The sequence below is a fragment of the Populus euphratica genome, unplaced genomic scaffold (assembly GCF_000495115.2).
Source record: "Populus euphratica unplaced genomic scaffold, PopEup_1.0 scaffold562.1, whole genome shotgun sequence".
In the NCBI taxonomy this organism is placed as follows: domain Eukaryota; kingdom Viridiplantae; phylum Streptophyta; class Magnoliopsida; order Malpighiales; family Salicaceae; genus Populus; species Populus euphratica.
In genome coordinates, this window is record NW_011500442.1 from 89,086 (window position 1) to 107,358 (window position 18,273).

The following is an 18,273-nucleotide window of genomic DNA, read 5'->3' on the forward strand; positions in this document are numbered from 1 at the left end:
TGGTAAATGTATGTATTTTTCTCGTGAAAAATAAGATTTTCAATTAAAAAATTAATAAAATTAAATTATTTTACTAAGATAACTACTTCTTTTGATGAACAATCTTCGAAAATGCCATATGCATCTTCATCTCGACTCCCTACATCATATGAGACAGCATTTGATGACCTTCCTGTAGACTTGTTGCCAGAACGAACACGGGGAATGAGGCAAGCGACAGCCTTGGCCTTTGCAAAATCGTCAGCTGAGTAAGGGACATTGAATCAAGGAGCCTTCATCTTACTTTTCCCTTCAAGAATCTTTACTACTTCAGACATAGCTGGCCTCAGAGTAGGGGATGGATTGGTGCATAGCGTTGCCAAGTCTAAGATTATCATTTCTTGTTTCACTGAATAATCATATCCCAAGACTGGATCGACTAGCGATATTAACTCTCCTTTCTCTTGCAAAACATAAGCACAACAAATAAAATATGAAACTTCTTAATCAATGGAGAAATGCCTTCCCTTTGCTCTATATGTCTATAAACTCTTACCAGATGAGTACCCTATCATCTTTACATATGCGGCTGACAACTAACTACAGTAGCAACCACTTAGCATGATCAACTCCTTTATACAAGATGCCACAAGATCTTGACAGCACATGAAAATAATAGTAAGCTAACTTTAATTACCAAATCAAGCAAGCAGGCACTCTCATCATTTGGCCTGTAACTGGTGCCATTTTTACCACCGACAATTTCCAAGGCAACCACCCCAAAGCTGTAAACATCTGCCTTGCTTGTTAAATAACCTCGCATGGCATATTCTGGGGCCATAAATCCCTCTTCGGAAATACCATAAGTTATGGAGATGTAATTCCTTAGGACAATAAAGATTTCAATATGTTTCAGAAAAAAAAAAATCTCCGTAAATTTACTGAGATAATGTTTTTCCCGCAAAATAACAATCCTTAGAGGTATGGAAAGCTTTAACTGGTTCCGGCAATTCTAGTGATAACAAGTGTATGTTCTGCTTCATAGAGTTTAGCCAGTCCAAAATCTGATATCTTTGCATTGGATCCTTGTCAAGTAGCACATTTGTGGGCTTAATATCTCCATGTACAATACTCAGTTTGGATTCTTCGTGGAGAAATGCCAGACCTCTAGCTATGCCAAGGCAAATTTTAAACCTGGTTGGCCAGTTGAGTCTTAATTTCAGTTATTCAGGTCCTGCACCTAACCATATACTTGCATTACTTAGGATTGTATTATTATAACGACAGTAGGATATTTTGATGCTCCATATTCAAAAACTCTCCGAGTTCCTTGCTTCGATTTCTAAGACAGTTTTTTGACAGCTATTTGCTGCTCCATTTGGAAGAACTCCCTGCAATCACTTCACTTATTAGGCAAACCTGTATAATCTCGAGGACTTTCTAAGCAAATATGTAGTGGCATAGACCTTAAAAACAGGTCCACATCCTCCTTCACCAATCTTGTTTGAAGGACTAAAATTTTGAGTGGCAGCTTTTACTTCCCGGAAGTTAAAAGAACCTGCTGGTATGAGTTCGACACAATTTAATTCTGCACCACAACATCAGTCATCAAACACGAACTCACAAGGAAAAAGATCTTGTAAACAGGAGGAGTTACAAACTTTGGGAAGTCTAAAGTCAAAACAGACTCCAAACAACGTACATTCTCACCTTCACTCTGAGATTATCCTTTGCCACCTAACCAGCCCATTTGGCAAATGGAAACTGCAACCAGTAGTGGCAAAAGTAAAGCAGAGCCTCTAAGTGTAGCAATACTCATTGCTGATGGTTTTCTGCCAGATTTTCTTGGAACTACAGGAGAGAACTTAACAGGATGTTAAAGAAAAGAAACTAAATGTGACAGCATAAATAAATTTTTTGAGACAGCTGATAACCAGGAGAAACCGAAATGGCAGATATAAGAGGACCATAATACTCCATTGGAGAACTAATCGAACCCTTTCCAGACCAGTATAAGTGGATATCCAGTCGGTTGTTCTTCACAGTAGCAATAAAGTCCAAAGTTACACTTCCATTTATTCCCTTTGCTGCTTCTCTTATATTGAAATTTTCTTGCACCTTCTTGTCCTATCAGAATTTCATACTTCATTAGAGCAGTTCCAGAGAATAGCACCCTGAATATATGAATTGATTACTCACTTGAATTGCCACATCAAACTGGCGTTTCCCCTTACTGCTAGGATCTCTATTTTCGCCGTATTCTATGTCTGCAAAGTGAAGCTTCGCTTTGTATTTACCATTTTTCATACAAAATCCATAATACTTCAAGGACACGGGGGATGCAGGAGCTGTCTTGTATAAAGGTGCATCATCACTGGAAATTCCACATAATGGTTTCTCCACGTCCACGGTGTACTGGTTATGATTTGTTCCAAGGAATATCCCCATACTACTCAAACCCCAACTTTTATCTTCACTTTGAAAAAAGGTTGATCCGCCATCAGGTTGTGAATCAGCTTCGTAGTGAATTCCATTAGCTGCAACGCATCGCTGTTACCATATATAATCTTAAAAATGTATACAATTTAGGACTCTTAATATTAACTATAAAGATCATCTTATCATAGATAGATGCTGATTTTTAGGGAATGGGGGAGACTCCTTGTATAGCAAAATAACCTTCTATGTAGACTCCTCGTATGGAAAAATAACCTGCGATGTACAAGAGGCTTTTTCTGCCGAGTGCAGGGGTGGAAGAATTCTGCAAAGTTAATGAATTGATTACCTCACTTGATATTCTAGTTTTCGCTTGAGTTTATTAACAATCACCACCGGAATTTATATAGAGGTGATCATCTTCAAAGCACAATGCATCTGCTAAGAACTCCGAGATTTATAAATGGACTTGGTTTTCAGTAAGCATCAGTTCCTTTTGAAGGGAAGACATGATAAAACTAAAAGCAGAAGTACAATATACTCAATGATATATCACTGTGGCTAGGGTAGTCATTTCTCTGTCATGCCATGCTCCTACAGGAAGAAAAGAATTGCATAAGGTATAACTGCAGTCTACAGAATTCATTGAGTTAGACAAGGCACAAAAAAAAACTTACAGATTTGATGCCTCGGAACAGCAAGCAAGAGTGTTTCTGATAAACATTTGGACATAGTACAAATCAATATGTATTTTACTAATAAAAGATCCTGCATAAAAATCCTTCCTAGTGTAATAGGGATGAAGATATCGAAATGCGAGGAGTTTAGCTGACATGTTTTTCTTACATATTCGAGGAAATGCCTCCCTGATGCGTTGGCGCACTACTGAAACTATTTTCTGAAATGTCTCTGCAATTTGTACACAAATAAGAAGCATGGTTTCAACAAATCCATAAAAAGAAAAAAAGGGAGTTCAAGAGGTTCAATTCCCTCTAGTGTTTTTGCTGGAAGTCAATTTCTAATCATCTTTACCGGAAAATAGTGGATTGCAAATACGAAGACATACACATGCAACTGTTGAATCAGCGAGTCATCTGGGGAATGATCCATTGAACTTATTTCCTCTAATGTAGCTGAAAGCAAAGGTAGAATAGATCAATCCTTGATGTGATGTAAATAAAGCGATTCTAAATGACACGCAACTTTTGAATCAGCGAGTCATCTGGGGAATGATCCATTGAACTTATTTCCTCTAATGTATCTGAAAGAAAAAGTGGAATAGATCAATCCTTGATTTGATGTAAATAAAGCGATTCTAAATTACATTATCAATAACTTTCATACAGAATATTTGGGAGCATATGCAGAGGTAGCTTCCTTACATGTACTTGAGTCGTTGATTGTGACTGAAGTTTGGATTTCACCTGTAAAATTGTTGAAGCTCAGGTCCCTAGGCAGAAAAATAAGAATCAAGTCAAGATATGAGATCACTGAATTGACATAAAATGATGACAAAATGAGTTCTGCACTTCTGATGAATGAAAAGGAGACCTGGTAGCAAATATTGATGGCATGTACATTAAAGTAAACAAGCAACCAGATTTTGTATTCAGTAACATAATAAACTTACAGATAATATGGGGATATCATTTGAAGAATGAATTCAGGTATTCGACCAGTTATGGAACAATTCCTCAATGTGCTGGAATGATTAAGAAGTTTTGAATAAGAAGGCTTTACATCCACTAAAACAATAAATATGGAAATAGACTGCAGAACACTCACAGCCATGTCAAAGATGTCATTCCAGATAAATTTGGAAACGGAAAATCCATCCCTTCATTGTTCTCTATGTCAGCTGCATACCTGGTGCAAACAAGATCTTGAGTCATGGAATTTTACTTGCATGATTACGAGTTCCACGAAGATTTGAGTTGAGCACATGGGGAATTTCAGTGTGGTGAGGTTTAATGATGATAATGCATCAGGAAAAGGCCCTTCAAAACTGTTTCCCATCAGTCCCCAGGAACCATTATATTCAACAGGAAAATAGCAGCATCAGGATTGTTTAGAGTGTGGACATTCAATCAGCAATCATATACACATAAGTGGCTTACAGAACCGTAAGATTCTCCCTATTAGCAATATACTCTGGTATCTTGCCTGAGAAGTTGTTTCCAGTAATGAATCTACAGAAACAAGAGTTTCACCTTTTTAGTATTGACTTGACTCACAGAAAATATATAGCAAAAAGGGTTGAAAACCATCACTTACAGATTGACCATCTTCTCAAGTGCTGCAAAGCTTTTAGGCAATTCACCACTAAATTCATTGTTAACAAGGCTACCCAGCTCGTGGGGAATGACACCTGAGAGATGATTATCTGACAAATCTCTACATTAAAGAAAATCAAAATGTTAATTAAAAGTAAAAAACCTCAGCTGTGCTTATGTAAAGTGGGACGTAGATAATAATAATACAGTAGGACAAGGGTGGTAATATTCCCAAATTCTGGTGGAATTCCTCCTGATAGTAAGTTGTCACTCAAGTACCTGTAAGACGACATGGACAAGTTAGAAAAAAAATAAATGTTAAAACACACGAATTGTTTCTGTTGCAGAATTATATGGTTGGCAGGCAGGCATGCATGCACTTAACAGAGCCTGTAGAAGTGGGAGGGAAGCAAGAACTGGTGCTGGAATTGAGCCGTTGAACCAGTTTTCTGATAAATCTCTGTGGTGGGAAAATGTAAGTTGGTAGAGCAAAATCAATATGCGTAGAAACAAATGGTGGCATGGATTTAACTTTGGACTTACAAGTGATTCAAAGACTAGGTGTCACCAATGACATGAGGTATTGGTCCTTCTAGGTTGTTCTGGCGAAGTACTATGTATTCTATAATTTTAAGAATATTAATTGGTGAACAAATATAAATACGAAGACTGCTTGTGCATGTGCAAAAGAGAGCTCAAGCTTAACAGTACTTTCTTTCATCTACCTAAAAAACAAGACGTCTTTCCTTCGCGAAAATGAAAATGGAAGTTGATTGTTGATTACCGTCGCCGTGGTGCAATGTTTGGGCATGCTTCTAGTGACCCGTGATTGTGTGCCGAAAGCAGCAAGAAGAACAGAAAGACATCCAACAATCCCATGAACGCAGTCTCCTATCTCTCTCAAAATCTGTTTCCTTTGATTCTAATCTTTCCTGTTTTATAAAAGTACAAAATTACTAGCTATAAATGCAATTAAATATTGACAAATTACTCACAATTTGATTATAGAGGGTAGAAAACAATGGTAAGTGCTTCATGTGACACACATTATCACTAGTGAACATCTGAAGTCGAGGCTACCAAACACAAAATCCCAAGGTAATGCACCACCTTCAATTGTAACATGCGCCACCTTGACAATGGTCTTCTTCAAGATTTTGGGTCAACTACAATAGTCTTCTCTATATTTCATTGGTCTTTTCTTGCATTCCGCTGCCTTTTTTGTCCAATTCGAAGTCTAAACCATGATGGTACTGCTGAGTGGCGACTCTGAAATCCTCGGTTATCATTTTGGATAAGAAATTGGCACTGCTTTCTTATGCTAACCACTAAAAGTGGAAGCATTAAGCTCCAAAATGGCATGCGGTCATTATGTTCATGGAGTGTGGTGGATGACCCAATATCTAAAAAACCAAAAATGATTATGCTCTTATAGCCCACATCAAATGTAAATTAAGATAATTCTATTAACTGTTCAACCCGCGGTGAGATTTAGGTTTCAGTTTATATACACACACCAGAATGATTGACTTGCTCTACGTTATTGTAGGTGAAGTTGCAGGTGAAGTCAAGTTTTTCTTAAATATAAAAAAAATATTTAAGTATTGATAATATTTTTACTTAATGAAAAAAAAATTGTATGAGAATTTCCTTGATTTAATTCAGTTGATTTACTGGTCCAAAAACAATCCATATAACTTATAAAAACAAATTTTAACTAAATAAAATTTTAAAAGATATTTTTTTTTAATATTAAAATAATAATATATTGGATTTATATTGAATAACTTGGTTTACATCTCAAATTCATAATCTTAATTATAAGACTATAATAAATCTATAGAAAATAAATCAAAATAAATTATTGTCAAATTCATAATCTTAATGATAAGACTATAATAAACCTGTAGAAAATAAATCAAAATAAATTATTAAGTCTAATTCTCAATCAATTTAATATTAAAAAATAAAATTAAAAATAATTTTAAAAAACAACCCGGCTTAACATATTAAACTTATAACCCAGATCATAAAAATAAACAAAGTTATTGCTGCATATAATCAATAAGTACAAAGTATATATATTAATAAAAAAATGATGCAAATATTTTTTTTTAAAAAAACCCAGCTATTCAAGCCTGTCCTAAGTTGTAGTGATTTTTCATCCTAGTTGTTTGGGCCAGTTTCAAGCAGCCAGGGGATTTTTCCTCCAAATTGCTTGGATTAGAGCTAAAAGATATGGTTTTTCATTTTAGCTACTAGGGCAAGATACAAGAAATAAAGAGGTTTTTCCCAGTTGTTTGGGCTAGGCCTAAATAAAATGGGATTTCTCCTACCAGTTACCTAGAACAAGCCCAAACAGCTAGCTTTCTTCTGTGAATCCCAAAACCATATAATTTTTAATGCTAGTGCACAAAACTAAAGTATATTATGAGCTGCAAGAAGTGGCGCCCTACATTACCATTAGCACACACTTGCGCACCTTCAGGCACAAAAATTATGCATGGTATTGCCAATTAACACTAACTAATGCCAGCACCAACCTCTCCACTAATGGTATAACTCAACTATACACACTATATATATGTAACTTCACATATCATGAGGTATCTAGAACGCTACTTTTAATGCTCCATGAGGTAATATGATGTAATCAAGGTTTATATATAACTTGGTCACCATGTAGGAAAGGCCAAGCAAAAGCAAGTCAGGTCAGGCAAATTCAAGCCATTAAACATGTTTGTTCATAACACAGGAGCTCCTGCGCCTCTCTATGTGTTTTTCTCCATCTTCTCATATTATTTCTGTTTCTAAATATATATATTTTTAAATTTAGTAGCTTCAATATTATTTAATAAAAATGAATGACTTATTATTATTATTAATATTGAAAATGAATTATATAAAATATACAATGTAGAAATTTTTAAAGATAATCTAAACTTCTATTGATTTAAAATAATTGATATAGCAAGTTTGGGAGAAAAAAAACTAGAGTACTTGGGAATACCTTTAGAATGAAAAAGAAAAAGAAAAAGAAAATGCACGCAAGTCAAAAGAAGATAGGTAGGTTGTCCAAAAGAGAATTTTGAAAAGATGAGCGCAGATGGAGACGAGACGAGGATCTAAAACTAAAAGGAGACCGGTCAACTCACAACATCCTCTCTTGCCCGAACACAAACACCCACAAACGCAACGCGTTTTTAGCCCATTATTACAGTCAAACAACAGAAATAAATCAAAATTCAAGAAATGCAAATCTAATCCATAAATAAATACTAATCCAACTACTACAAAGATTTCTCATTTATGCCAAAAAAATAATTTTTATTAGTTGATAAAGATGAGCTTGAGTTCTGATGCTTTGACTACTACTCTCTGCAACTCCATTCAAGCTTTGGGTCGTGGCTTTGATGTTACATCTGATATAAGGCTTTTGTATTGCAAAGGAGCTACTGGGTCTAGTTTGGTTCATATTGATGATGAACATACAAGAGATCTTGATATCTCTCATGGGGTTGTGCTGCCTAATGTTTCTTGTGATATTGATTGCTCTAAAGAGAAAAGAAGCATTGAGAGAATTCCTGTTTGCTCCTTTCATGAGGTGATTTTTTTTCCTCTTCTTTTCAATCATTATCTGGTCATTTTTTCTTATGTTAGGCTGAGCTTTTTGTGATTTGGTTAGTCCTAAAATTTATGTTCATCGCATGCCACCTTGTCCTTGTTGGGATTTTAATGTCTGAGTTATTCGATTCTATGCTTTGTTGCTCTTGAAGTCCAATGTTGAAAGATTATAGCTTTTCTTGTGTTAAATGTTCTTGAACTCAGAAATATGTTGTTCTAATTTTGTTGGCAGGCGCAATTCATATATGCCTAGCTAATCTGGAAAAGTGAGTTAGAATGGACCTTTCCCCCCCTTCCTCTAGCCCATCACTGCATTGATGATTTAATTTCGGATGAGGTTACCGAAAATGCAAATTTAGGAAGTCAGTTTGAGAAAAGTTTTCATTTTTTAGTTTTCTCATAGCAGGCTTGATAAATTAAATTAGTGTGATGCCTAAAGAATAACAAAATTTTGTTCATATTCGGGAGCCAATCAACTTGAGGTTTTAGATCATTTCTCCGTGATACTTATTTTTTCAACTTCTGGTTGTGTGCATGCAGCGAATTTATATGGCTAATAATAAAATATATTCACGTTACTGTGATGTGAAACCAAAAATAAGGATTATTGATGTAACTGCTAAATTCTTAGAGATTGTGGCGTAACTTTTATGCCCAGTATCTTGGCCACCTTTAAACCAAGGGTCATTTACGTTTTTTCTTAGTTTATGGAGACCTTTTCATTTTTACATTTCTGTAATTTCTGCGATGTTGTGATTTCAAGAAGAAATTCTATCATGTTCATGAAAAGTCCCAAGTCATGTATGAATGTTCTGTTGGAATTGTTTTGATTTATTGAGGTGGTTGTATTCATGGATTTTGATAAACACTTTGTGTTCAAAGCTTGGGCTCAACACAAGGCATCCTCTGCATGCATTTCTTTCCTGGTGAAGGGGCCAAATGACCCAAGAACTAAACAACTAAGCTATGCTTTACAAGCTCAAAGATGATGAACTCTTCGATTTGGAATATTGATGGTATATAAATGCATATGAATATATTAGTGAAGAAGAGTAGATTGAAATGCTAATATTTTTTCCAATGTGTTGAAGGTGCTTATTCTCTCTATCATTACCATCACCATTACTGATTTCCAGTCTGGATCTAGATTTTATCATGTTTTTTCAAGCTTTCTGGTCTTTAATCATCTTTGGTGTTCATGGTGAATCATTTCTGCAGAAATTTATATTTATTGATCAGTGGTTCTCAGATTCTTTACTCTATATCTATTTATTCCATTGATGGACCTTAATGATTTCACTCTTAAGGTGACTATAAATAAAACGTCATAATTTATGGGCTGGATCAAATAGCATGTCATTATTTTTTCGTATAGTTTTGTTGTTAGACTCTCGTAATTGTTTTCATCAATGTTATGGCTTTTATTGCTGTTTGTGTTCATGGTGAATCATTTCTGCAGAAATGTATATTTATTGATCAGCATGTCCTTTTTTATAGTGTTTTTTTTTGGTCATCATCATTATTATTGCAGTGAAGTTTCTATTTATAGTTGAATTACTAATGTAGTGAAATGTGATGTTCAAAATATGCTTATTGCTTGAATTTTCAGATGGCAGGACTATTCAATGAAAAATCAGGTATATCAGGACGAATTCCTCTCGGAAGCTTTAATGGCATGTTCAATTTCACTGGCTCTTGGCAAGTTGATGCTGCTGGAACAAAATCTCTTGCAATGGTTGGGCATTTCATTCCGTTGTATAAAGTTCAGATAGCCAAAGTTAACTTAGTTTTGCTTGAGGAAGTCAAGCGTGCTGTTCCTTCCTCCTGGGATCCTGCATCCTTGGCAAGGTATTTTGTTGTGGCTCTCATTGCTTATAGAAAAGAACTTAACAAAAATTTATAATGTAATACTTGAGTTTGCTGGTGTTGAAACCTGTCATGCTTTACTCACCTATAGTGCTATTAAAGAGCATCATCATAACTACAATAAATTCATCTGTTAGAATCCCTTGATCATATCAAATAGTTTGGAAGCTTCAGCTTTTTGATTGGTATCTGTGGTTTTATCTACTTTTCCAGCTTCATTGAAAGCTATGGCACCCATATAGTCACATCTGCAACAATTGGTGGACGGGATGTTGTTTATATCAGGCAGCACCAAGCTTCTCCTTTGTCAGTATCCGATATTGAGAACTATGTGAAAGACATTGCAGATCAAAGGTTTCAAGACTCAACAAGTACATCAATTGCTGCCCCCTTGAAATATAAGGACAAGGTTAGTGTTATGGAATTGCTCCCTTATTTGTTTAACTAAACCATGCCATCAATTGATGGCTTTCATCGGTTCACCCAGTCTTTTCATGACACAGCCTCTAATCTTATTACATTGCATATTCTTGTCTCATTCACTTGCGGTTTCTTTTCCTAAATTAATTTTCTACTCTGAAGTTACTGAAATGTTTACAAGTTAAATTCCTTGCTGTAGGATGTAACAGTGATTTTCAGAAGGAGAGGAGGTGATGATCTTGAACAGAGTCATGCCAAATGGGCAGAGACTGTGCAATTGGCACCAGATGTGATTAACATGACCTTTACACCTATCGTGTCTCTCCTTGAAAGAGTGCCTGGAATAAAGCATTTGGCCCGGGCAGTTGACTTGTATTTGGAGTGTAAGTTCTAATCCCATAGCCATGTTCTATTTTGTGGTTTGAAATTCAAATTTGATTTTAATTTATAATATATTTGATTTGGTCAAGGATTTTTAAACAAAACCTTCGTTGTCATGATTAATTATTATTTTTTTCTTTTCTAAAGCCTCATGCAAATCTTGAGCAAGAAGTTTTTCAATAGCCTGGATGATAAGGTTTTTATTTTGTTGCACTTGCAACAAGGGTGAAAAATTAATGTAGTAGAAGGTTATTAACCTTTTCTTAAAGCTCAATCTTCTGACCAACAAAGTCTTAGAAATGATTTGGGTATGATCTAAGTGAAAATTGCGCTGTTTAATTTTGCATATTCCTTGCGAAGATAATCTGAAATATTATCTAACATTAAAGTTACTGATTTGAATAATTTAAAATGTTAGACATTCATAGTTGTGATCACACCAGCAGTAATGCAATGGATTCCATTGTATCTTTGAAGTGTATAAATGTGCTCAGGCCAGTGTAGAACTAGAATGAGTAATCTTCTATGAAGTACTTGTGTTGCACACGAACTTGTAAAAAATCTCGACATTTCTAGTGAAATATTTTTTCTTGTGTTTTTCCCTTTATCAGACAAGCCACCTATAGAGGATTTGCAGTATTTCTTGGATTTTCAAATTGCTAAAGGATGGGCTCCAGAGCAGAATAATCTTCTAAGAAAGGAGCCTGTTTGTCAATCTCTTCAGTTCAGTCTGATGGGTCCCAAGCTGTATATAAGCCCAGATCAGGTATGTTTTCGAAGTGTATCTTCTTCACATGGTAATGGAAATTAATGTTGAATTGATAGCATGCGATACTAAGAAAGTCAAGGATAGTAGCTTCATAAATAGTTTGTAATATGTTTTCTGTTGTCATTTTTGCATCTCATGCATCCTTCCTTCAAAACCGCAGTTTTAAAATTACTCGAATTCGAATTCTTAATCCTGTGACGATCACTCATATCTTAAAAAAGGAGTAGTTCCAGCAGCAAACTAATTGTAAATTGTCATCCATAATATAGCTGAACTATAAAAATTACAATTTCCCCTAATTTGTTTGTGGTGATGGATGTTGGATTGAGGTTTTGAGAACTTAAGTACAGCTTAAAGAACAATACTTTTCATAATAGTAAGCCTTGAATAGAAAGCTTTACCAATAACAGTGTTACTATTTACACTAGCACCTAAAAAGCAAGTGCCGCTGGTGGACTTGCGTCTTTCTAAGGTGTATCAAGATCAGATAAAATGAAATGAGTGTAAGTTGTAAATACATAGAATTTCATTGTGTTTTTCTTCATATGGCGGAAAATTTCTCTCACTTGATGTAAAACGACTTTTTTCAATAAGACCATCAGGATTGCAACACCATCACCTTTTGTAGTTGCACCATTTTTAAACAAGATCCAACAAACAAAATGTAACTTGTACTTAAAACCTCTCTACAAGTACTAATACTAAACTTTAGATTAGGAGGAGACTTGTGAAGGAAAACAACTTATAAACGAAGGACCTTAGATTAAAAATTAGGTAAAAAAGAGTTGAAATTATGCAAAACATGTATAGAAAAAACCAATCCCAAAACACTCCTTTTCAATCCCTTTTATAAATGATTTTGGAACCAAAATTGATCTAGAATTAATTCTGGCAATTATCTAATTAACTTTTTTCCATCATCTGCTTTGATTACTCACCATATAACCAGAATTAAACACTTTTTGGATTTAAATCATATGTTTTTGAGATTAAAAAACAGTTCAGGTTTGCAAAAAAACCTTCTAGAAGAAAACTAATTAAATCTTATTATTAAAGGGTTGGACTAGACAAAACAATGAGCTAATAAAAATGAATTCTCTAATGGCCAAATAATTATAAATCCAAACCTAAGTCTAGAATAGATTGGCAAAAAATAATCTTTTGTATCCTAAAAATTTATTTAAAAATAAACTCATTACTAGGGCTAAGTGCGAGCTGAGTATACATGTGGGTTTAAGCTCAAAATCCACTTTCCTTATGTTAGTTCCTCTCTAAAAGCTTGAGGTGCTATTTTGATCTATTTTTAATTCTTCCCAATCCTACTAAGTGTGTGTTTAGTATTGTGGTGCATGATGCTTTTCAAAAATATTTTTCAATTGAAAATACATCAAAATGATTTTTTTTCAGATTTGTTTTTTAATTTTTTGACATTAGCACATCATAACTATTCAAAAACACCTAGAAAAGCATCAATTTGATGCTTTTTCAAGTGAAAAACAATTTGAAAAACACTTTGAAAAGCAAGTTGTAACACAAAAACAAACACTTGCTGAATAAACCACTAAGAAAGTTTGTTTCTTTTCTATATAGGATAAAAGCTTTTAGAAGGTTTTGGATATCTTCAAAACATGTCAATTAAAAGTTTTTGAGATCAATTTGTCATTCACCCATAATAATTTAAATCATGTTAATGTTCTATAGTAAAGAATTTATGTTGGAAGTCAAAATTCAAATTAAGTTTTAACCCAAAAATAAGAGGACCTCACTTTTAATTTAGCTTCAAACATGTCCGTTAACCATTATCTTAAACAAAATTTCAACATGCACTCTTTTGACAAACCCTGCCAGCACGAGCTTCAAATACAGGTTTTCTTTTCTACAGAAGTCTAAACATTTATGATGCTGCAGGTAACAGTTGGCCGTAAGCCAGTTACTGGTCTAAGACTTAGCCTAGAGGGCATTAAGCAGAACAGACTTTCCATCCATTTGCAGCATCTTGTATCTCTTCCAAAAGTTCTTCAACCCCATTGGGATGCATATGTGGCCATAGGAGCCCCCAAGTGGCAAGGTCCTGAGGAGCAAGACAGCCGCTGGTTTGAGCCTATCAAGTGGAAGAACTTCTCCCATGTAAGCACTGCACCGATAGAGTATGCTGACACTTCCATTGGAGACCTCTCTGGTGTTCATATTGTGACAGGGGCTCAGCTTGGTGTTTGGGATTTTGGTGCCAAAAATGTGTTACACCTTAAACTCCTATTTTCAAAAGTTCCAGGTTGTACAATAAGGCGTTCTGTATGGGATCATAGCCCCTCCAACCCTTCTGCGCAGAGAACCAATGGTGCATCCTCATCTGTTCCAAATGAGAAACCCTCTAACGATAAGAAAGAAGATGGCCATGTTGGCAAATTGGCAAAAATTGTCGACGTGAGTGAAATGTCAAAGGGGCCACAAGACGTTCCAGGTCATTGGCTGGTAACAGGAGCGAAGCTTGGGGTGGATAAAGGAAAGATTGTTTTGCGTGTCAAGTACTCATTATTGAATTATTGATTGATTGTTTTTTATTTTAGGATTGCCCTTTATCACATGTAAGCATAGTTGAATATTCTTTGCACAGGCATCCCAGTTCATTTGTTCTTCTGTACATTGTGTTCTTTTTTCTTCGTTGTTTTAGCTCCCTTAGTTGATAGTAACCTGATTTAGTGTGAGAGGGGTTCTTTTCTTCTAAATCTTGTTCCCATTTTTGTTTGGTAAAACACATGTCTGTTCAGACCTATAATAATAAACTTGTTTTTAACTGATATGAAGTTCTTCGTCCATTTTGAGGTCTTCAATACAGCTTTTGGGCGTTCTTAATTTGTTTTGTTAATGTTTTTCGACTGTCGCTTCGTTTTGATAAATCTCCGTCTTATACCTCTCGCGTGGTCTCAGGTTGCCTTTTCCTTTGTGAACTCGTTTGAAGACTCTAGACAGGTACGCTAAACTTGAAAGCAGCGGCAAGTTTTCGTTTTTGGACCCTACCTGAAAATCCTTCACAGCCAAAACAAGGCCAGGAGACAGAGAGAATGAAACAGCAGCCACGTCAACATCATGAATTCCATATTATTTTCCCCATTTTTTTCTTTATCTATTCAAGTGAAAGATTAGTTGCCGATTTGTACACTAAAAACATTAACAGTTCTTTGAAAGGAAGCATTTATTTATCTGAAAATTGCAATAGAAAATGTGGCATTCCGGCCTAATGCGAGATACCATTTGACCTGGTATGAAAGGAATCGTGAAGAAAAAACAGCTTCAACAGTAGCCAAAATGCTTTAGCCGGCAATGAAAGCAATTGACAACGAGTGGTTTTGCCTTACACCTTGACTAAATCTATAGTTTAACTGTCAAAATGCAGGATGATAGAATCAAGGGTTTGTTTGAATTCCGTTTTCCGTTATTCTAACATCTATTGTTTCTAGCGCAGAGAGTTTCCATCATCGCATGAACTTCTGCCTTGCAGCAATTAAGTATCATATAAACACTAGCTGCTCAAATTTCTTCACTGACAGGAGACAGACATACATGCGTCCAAAAACTAGAATCTCAAAGAGAATATGAAGTAGTTTATATGCTGGCACCTTTTTGGACGACGCCCGAATTCTTTATGCTTGTAGTTGTCATAATTGCTTCTCCTGAATGTCTGGACTCAAAGGAAAAGCTCAACTTATTCCTATTTTATTTTTTCTATATATAAATGTCCCTTGTTTATCACTATATCTTCATTTTTCTTGCGCTGCAGTTTGTAATCGGCAATATTAATTAGAAGAAAAGGCGCGGCCACAACTAAACAAACAAGAGTGATGCACTGCAGCCCCAATAAGAAGTGGTCAAAACTACTTACATCATAAGAAGAGGAATTCTAAAGCTTATAGTACATGCATTTATAGCTCTATCGTAGCTTATACCAAGCTGGTCTCTATATTTAGCTACTTGTGTGCACCAGGCGGCAGCAAATTAAACACTCCTGTGAAGCTAGAAAAAATATGGTACCTTGTTCTTTGAGTCTTTCTATTCGTGTCATCTCCCGTTCATTTAACAGTCTTAATACTTCACTGCTTACTATTTTTTGCTCTAATGCAGGAGAAACTTGAGTTTGTTGAAGGAAAGGTGGATTGGAAGGGAAGACAGGCTCTAAAGAATAAACATGGAGGATTATGGACCTCTTTACTTATACTAGGCATGTATCCTATCTTCATACTAAGAAAAATATGGATGTGATAATAATATAAATTATATTTTGAAACTTCACTTAATCATTTAAATTTTTAAATTTTTGGGTTGGGGTAAATCTTCAACAACGGAAGATGAAATCAACGTACAACAACGATCCCAAACATCACCTAATAAATATAGATGAAAAAAATCGTTAAATTGAATACTGAAGTCATCACTTAGGCTGTATTATGATATGCGGCTTCTATCATGATAGTTTTAGTTTCACTTGCAGTCATGTTTGCTTTGGAAAGCCTGGCAACTATTTCTCTGGCAGTGAACTTCGTGACATACTTCAATGGAGTGATGCACTTCCAAATAGCAGATGCAGCTAATATGGTAACCAACTACATGGGTGTCAGCTACATCCTCAGTATTGTGGCTGCTGTCCTTGCTGACACACTCTTTGGAAGGCACAGAACTGCTGTGATTTCAGGATGTCTCGAGTTGATGGTAAACATTTGTAGACAAACAGTAGATGAAGTTGTTTCTATATAAACATCTGTTTTGACATAAATGATATATATTCATTCAGGGACTATCACTGCTTGCTTTTCAAGCTCACTATGCCAGGCTCAAGCCACCTCCATGCAACATCTTAGATCCAACTGCTCACTGCGAGAAAGTAGGAGGCGGCAATGCAGTGCTTCTCTTTGTTGCACTATTCGTGCTTGCCGCTGGCTCTTCAGGCATCAAAGCTTCCGTGCCATCGCATGGTGCTGATCAGTTCGACGAGAAAGACCCGAAAGAGTTGATTCAGATGTCCAGCTACTTCAACTTTGTCTTGCTAGCAGTGTGCCTTGGTGCTGCAGTTAGCTTAACAGTTTTTGTGTGGATACAAGACAACAAAGGATGGGACTGGGGATTTGGAGTTGGTGCTATTTCCATGTTGTTGGCTGTGATCATTTTTATTGCTGGATTGCCTATGCACCGGATACATGTTGTTCAAGGATCTAGCACGGTGGTTGAAATTTTGCAGGTTTGCCCATATTGCTCACGAAAATGGAGTACAATAGAAACTATAGTACACACTTCCGTGGCCTGAACTGTTTCTAGATTATATATTTAAATATGAAGTTATTTTATATTTCTGCCATTTGTTCTCTTGTAGGTGTATGTTGCCGCATTTCGTAACCGAAAGCTTCAACTTCCAGAAGATCCTTTAGACCTCTATGAGATTAACAAGGACAAGGAAGCTGCTATCGAAGCAGAATTTCTACCCCACAGAGATACTTTGAGGTAAAATCTCTGATTCGATAAACAGATATTGATCAAAATATAATTCGTTACTGCTGAACTGAATCCATATATGTATCTTAGACATGAAAACTTGTTTGTTCAGATTCCTAGATAAAGCTGCAATCCAAACATCTACAGAGAAGTTTTCAGAAGCTCCAAATCCATGGAAACTATGCAGGGTCACACAAGTAGAAAATGCAAAAATTTTACTTAGCGTATTGCCGGTCTTTAGTTGCACCATTATCATGACCCTTTGCCTAGCTCAACTCCAAACTTTCTCAATTCAACAAGGACTCACCATGGACACCAGCATTACCAAATCTTTCAACGTCCCCCCAGCTTCTTTACCAATCATTCCAGTCATATTCCTGATTATCTTAGTCCCAATATATGATCGCTTAGTCGTGCCATTTGCACGTAAGTTCACAGGCCTCCCCACAGGTATAACTCACCTTCAACGTATAGGGGTTGGTCTAATTCTCTCGTCTATATCCATGGCCTCGGCTGCATTAATGGAAGTGAAGCGTAAAGACGTAGCGAGAGACCATAACATGCTAGATGCTATCCCTGTGTTACAGCCATTGCCCATCAGTACTTTCTGGATATCAATTCAGTTCTTCATATTCGGCATTGCAGACATGTTCACGTATGTGGGACTTCTTGAGTTTTTCTACTCAGAGGCACCAAAAGGGCTCAAGTCCATCTCTAGTTGCTTTCTATGGAGCTCTATGGCACTTGGATATTTTCTCAGCACCATATTGGTTAATATAGTGAATGGTGTCACCAAGGGAAGTACTAAAAGTGGAGGGTGGTTAGCAGGCAATAATATTAACAGGAATAATTTGAACCTCTTCTACTGGTTGCTCTCTATATTAAGCTTCATTAATTTCTGTGCCTATTTGTTTGTTGCTAGAAGATACAAGTACAAGCCTCAGAACGCTAGTCTGCCTTCAAATGAGAACAGAGAGGCTCCTGCCTACCAAGAAGATAGAAGAGAGAATTAATCCTCCACACCACCCCCCCCCCCCCAACACA

The 18,273-nt window shown here is 35.9% G+C and overlaps 4 protein-coding genes across 7 annotated transcripts; 2 read left to right on the plus strand and 2 right to left on the minus strand.

Moving 5' to 3' along the window:
• Positions 1-864: 864 nt before the first annotated feature.
• On the minus strand, positions 865-2,775 carry LOC105114720 (probable LRR receptor-like serine/threonine-protein kinase At1g53420). The gene is made up of 6 exons (XM_011011370.1): positions 2,692-2,775; positions 2,179-2,516; positions 1,914-2,106; positions 1,682-1,830; positions 1,446-1,567; positions 865-1,370 (listed from the first exon to the last, which is right to left on the minus strand). The coding sequence occupies exons 2-4, from the start codon at positions 2,425-2,427 to the stop codon at positions 1,703-1,705; spliced, it is 570 nt and encodes a 189-aa protein (XP_011009672.1). The 5' UTR covers positions 2,428-2,516; positions 2,692-2,775; the 3' UTR covers positions 865-1,370; positions 1,446-1,567; positions 1,682-1,702.
• A 692-nt stretch (positions 2,776-3,467) lies between these two features.
• Positions 3,468-6,042, minus strand: LOC105114719 (receptor-like protein kinase 2). Of its 4 annotated transcripts, XM_011011368.1 has the most exons (9): positions 5,473-6,042; positions 4,896-4,967; positions 4,690-4,809; positions 4,533-4,604; positions 4,201-4,281; positions 4,046-4,117; positions 3,760-3,865; positions 3,619-3,676; positions 3,533-3,548 (listed from the first exon to the last, which is right to left on the minus strand). In XM_011011368.1, the coding sequence occupies exons 1-8, from the start codon at positions 5,565-5,567 to the stop codon at positions 3,668-3,670; spliced, it is 627 nt and encodes a 208-aa protein (XP_011009670.1). In that variant the 5' UTR covers positions 5,568-6,042; the 3' UTR covers positions 3,533-3,548; positions 3,619-3,667. The 4 variants fall into 4 exon arrangements, with proteins under 4 accessions (XP_011009668.1, XP_011009670.1, XP_011009669.1 ...); XM_011011366.1 differs by having other exon boundaries at positions 3,468-3,676; positions 3,798-3,865; XM_011011367.1 differs by lacking the exon at positions 3,533-3,548 and having other exon boundaries at positions 3,597-3,676.
• Positions 6,043-7,784: 1,742 nt separating this feature from the next.
• On the plus strand, positions 7,785-14,546 carry LOC105114721 (MACPF domain-containing protein CAD1-like). The gene is made up of 6 exons (XM_011011371.1): positions 7,785-8,292; positions 9,922-10,160; positions 10,392-10,587; positions 10,798-10,981; positions 11,591-11,745; positions 13,657-14,546. Exons 1-6 carry the CDS (start codon positions 8,032-8,034, stop codon positions 14,293-14,295), a joined length of 1,674 nt encoding a protein of 557 aa, XP_011009673.1. The 5' UTR covers positions 7,785-8,031; the 3' UTR covers positions 14,296-14,546.
• Positions 14,547-15,861: 1,315 nt separating this feature from the next.
• Positions 15,862-18,242, plus strand: LOC105114722 (protein NRT1/ PTR FAMILY 4.5-like). The gene is made up of 5 exons (XM_011011372.1): positions 15,862-15,964; positions 16,235-16,452; positions 16,535-16,978; positions 17,111-17,238; positions 17,342-18,242. The coding sequence occupies exons 1-5, from the start codon at positions 15,862-15,864 to the stop codon at positions 18,240-18,242; spliced, it is 1,794 nt and encodes a 597-aa protein (XP_011009674.1).
• Positions 18,243-18,273: the final 31 nt, after the last annotated feature.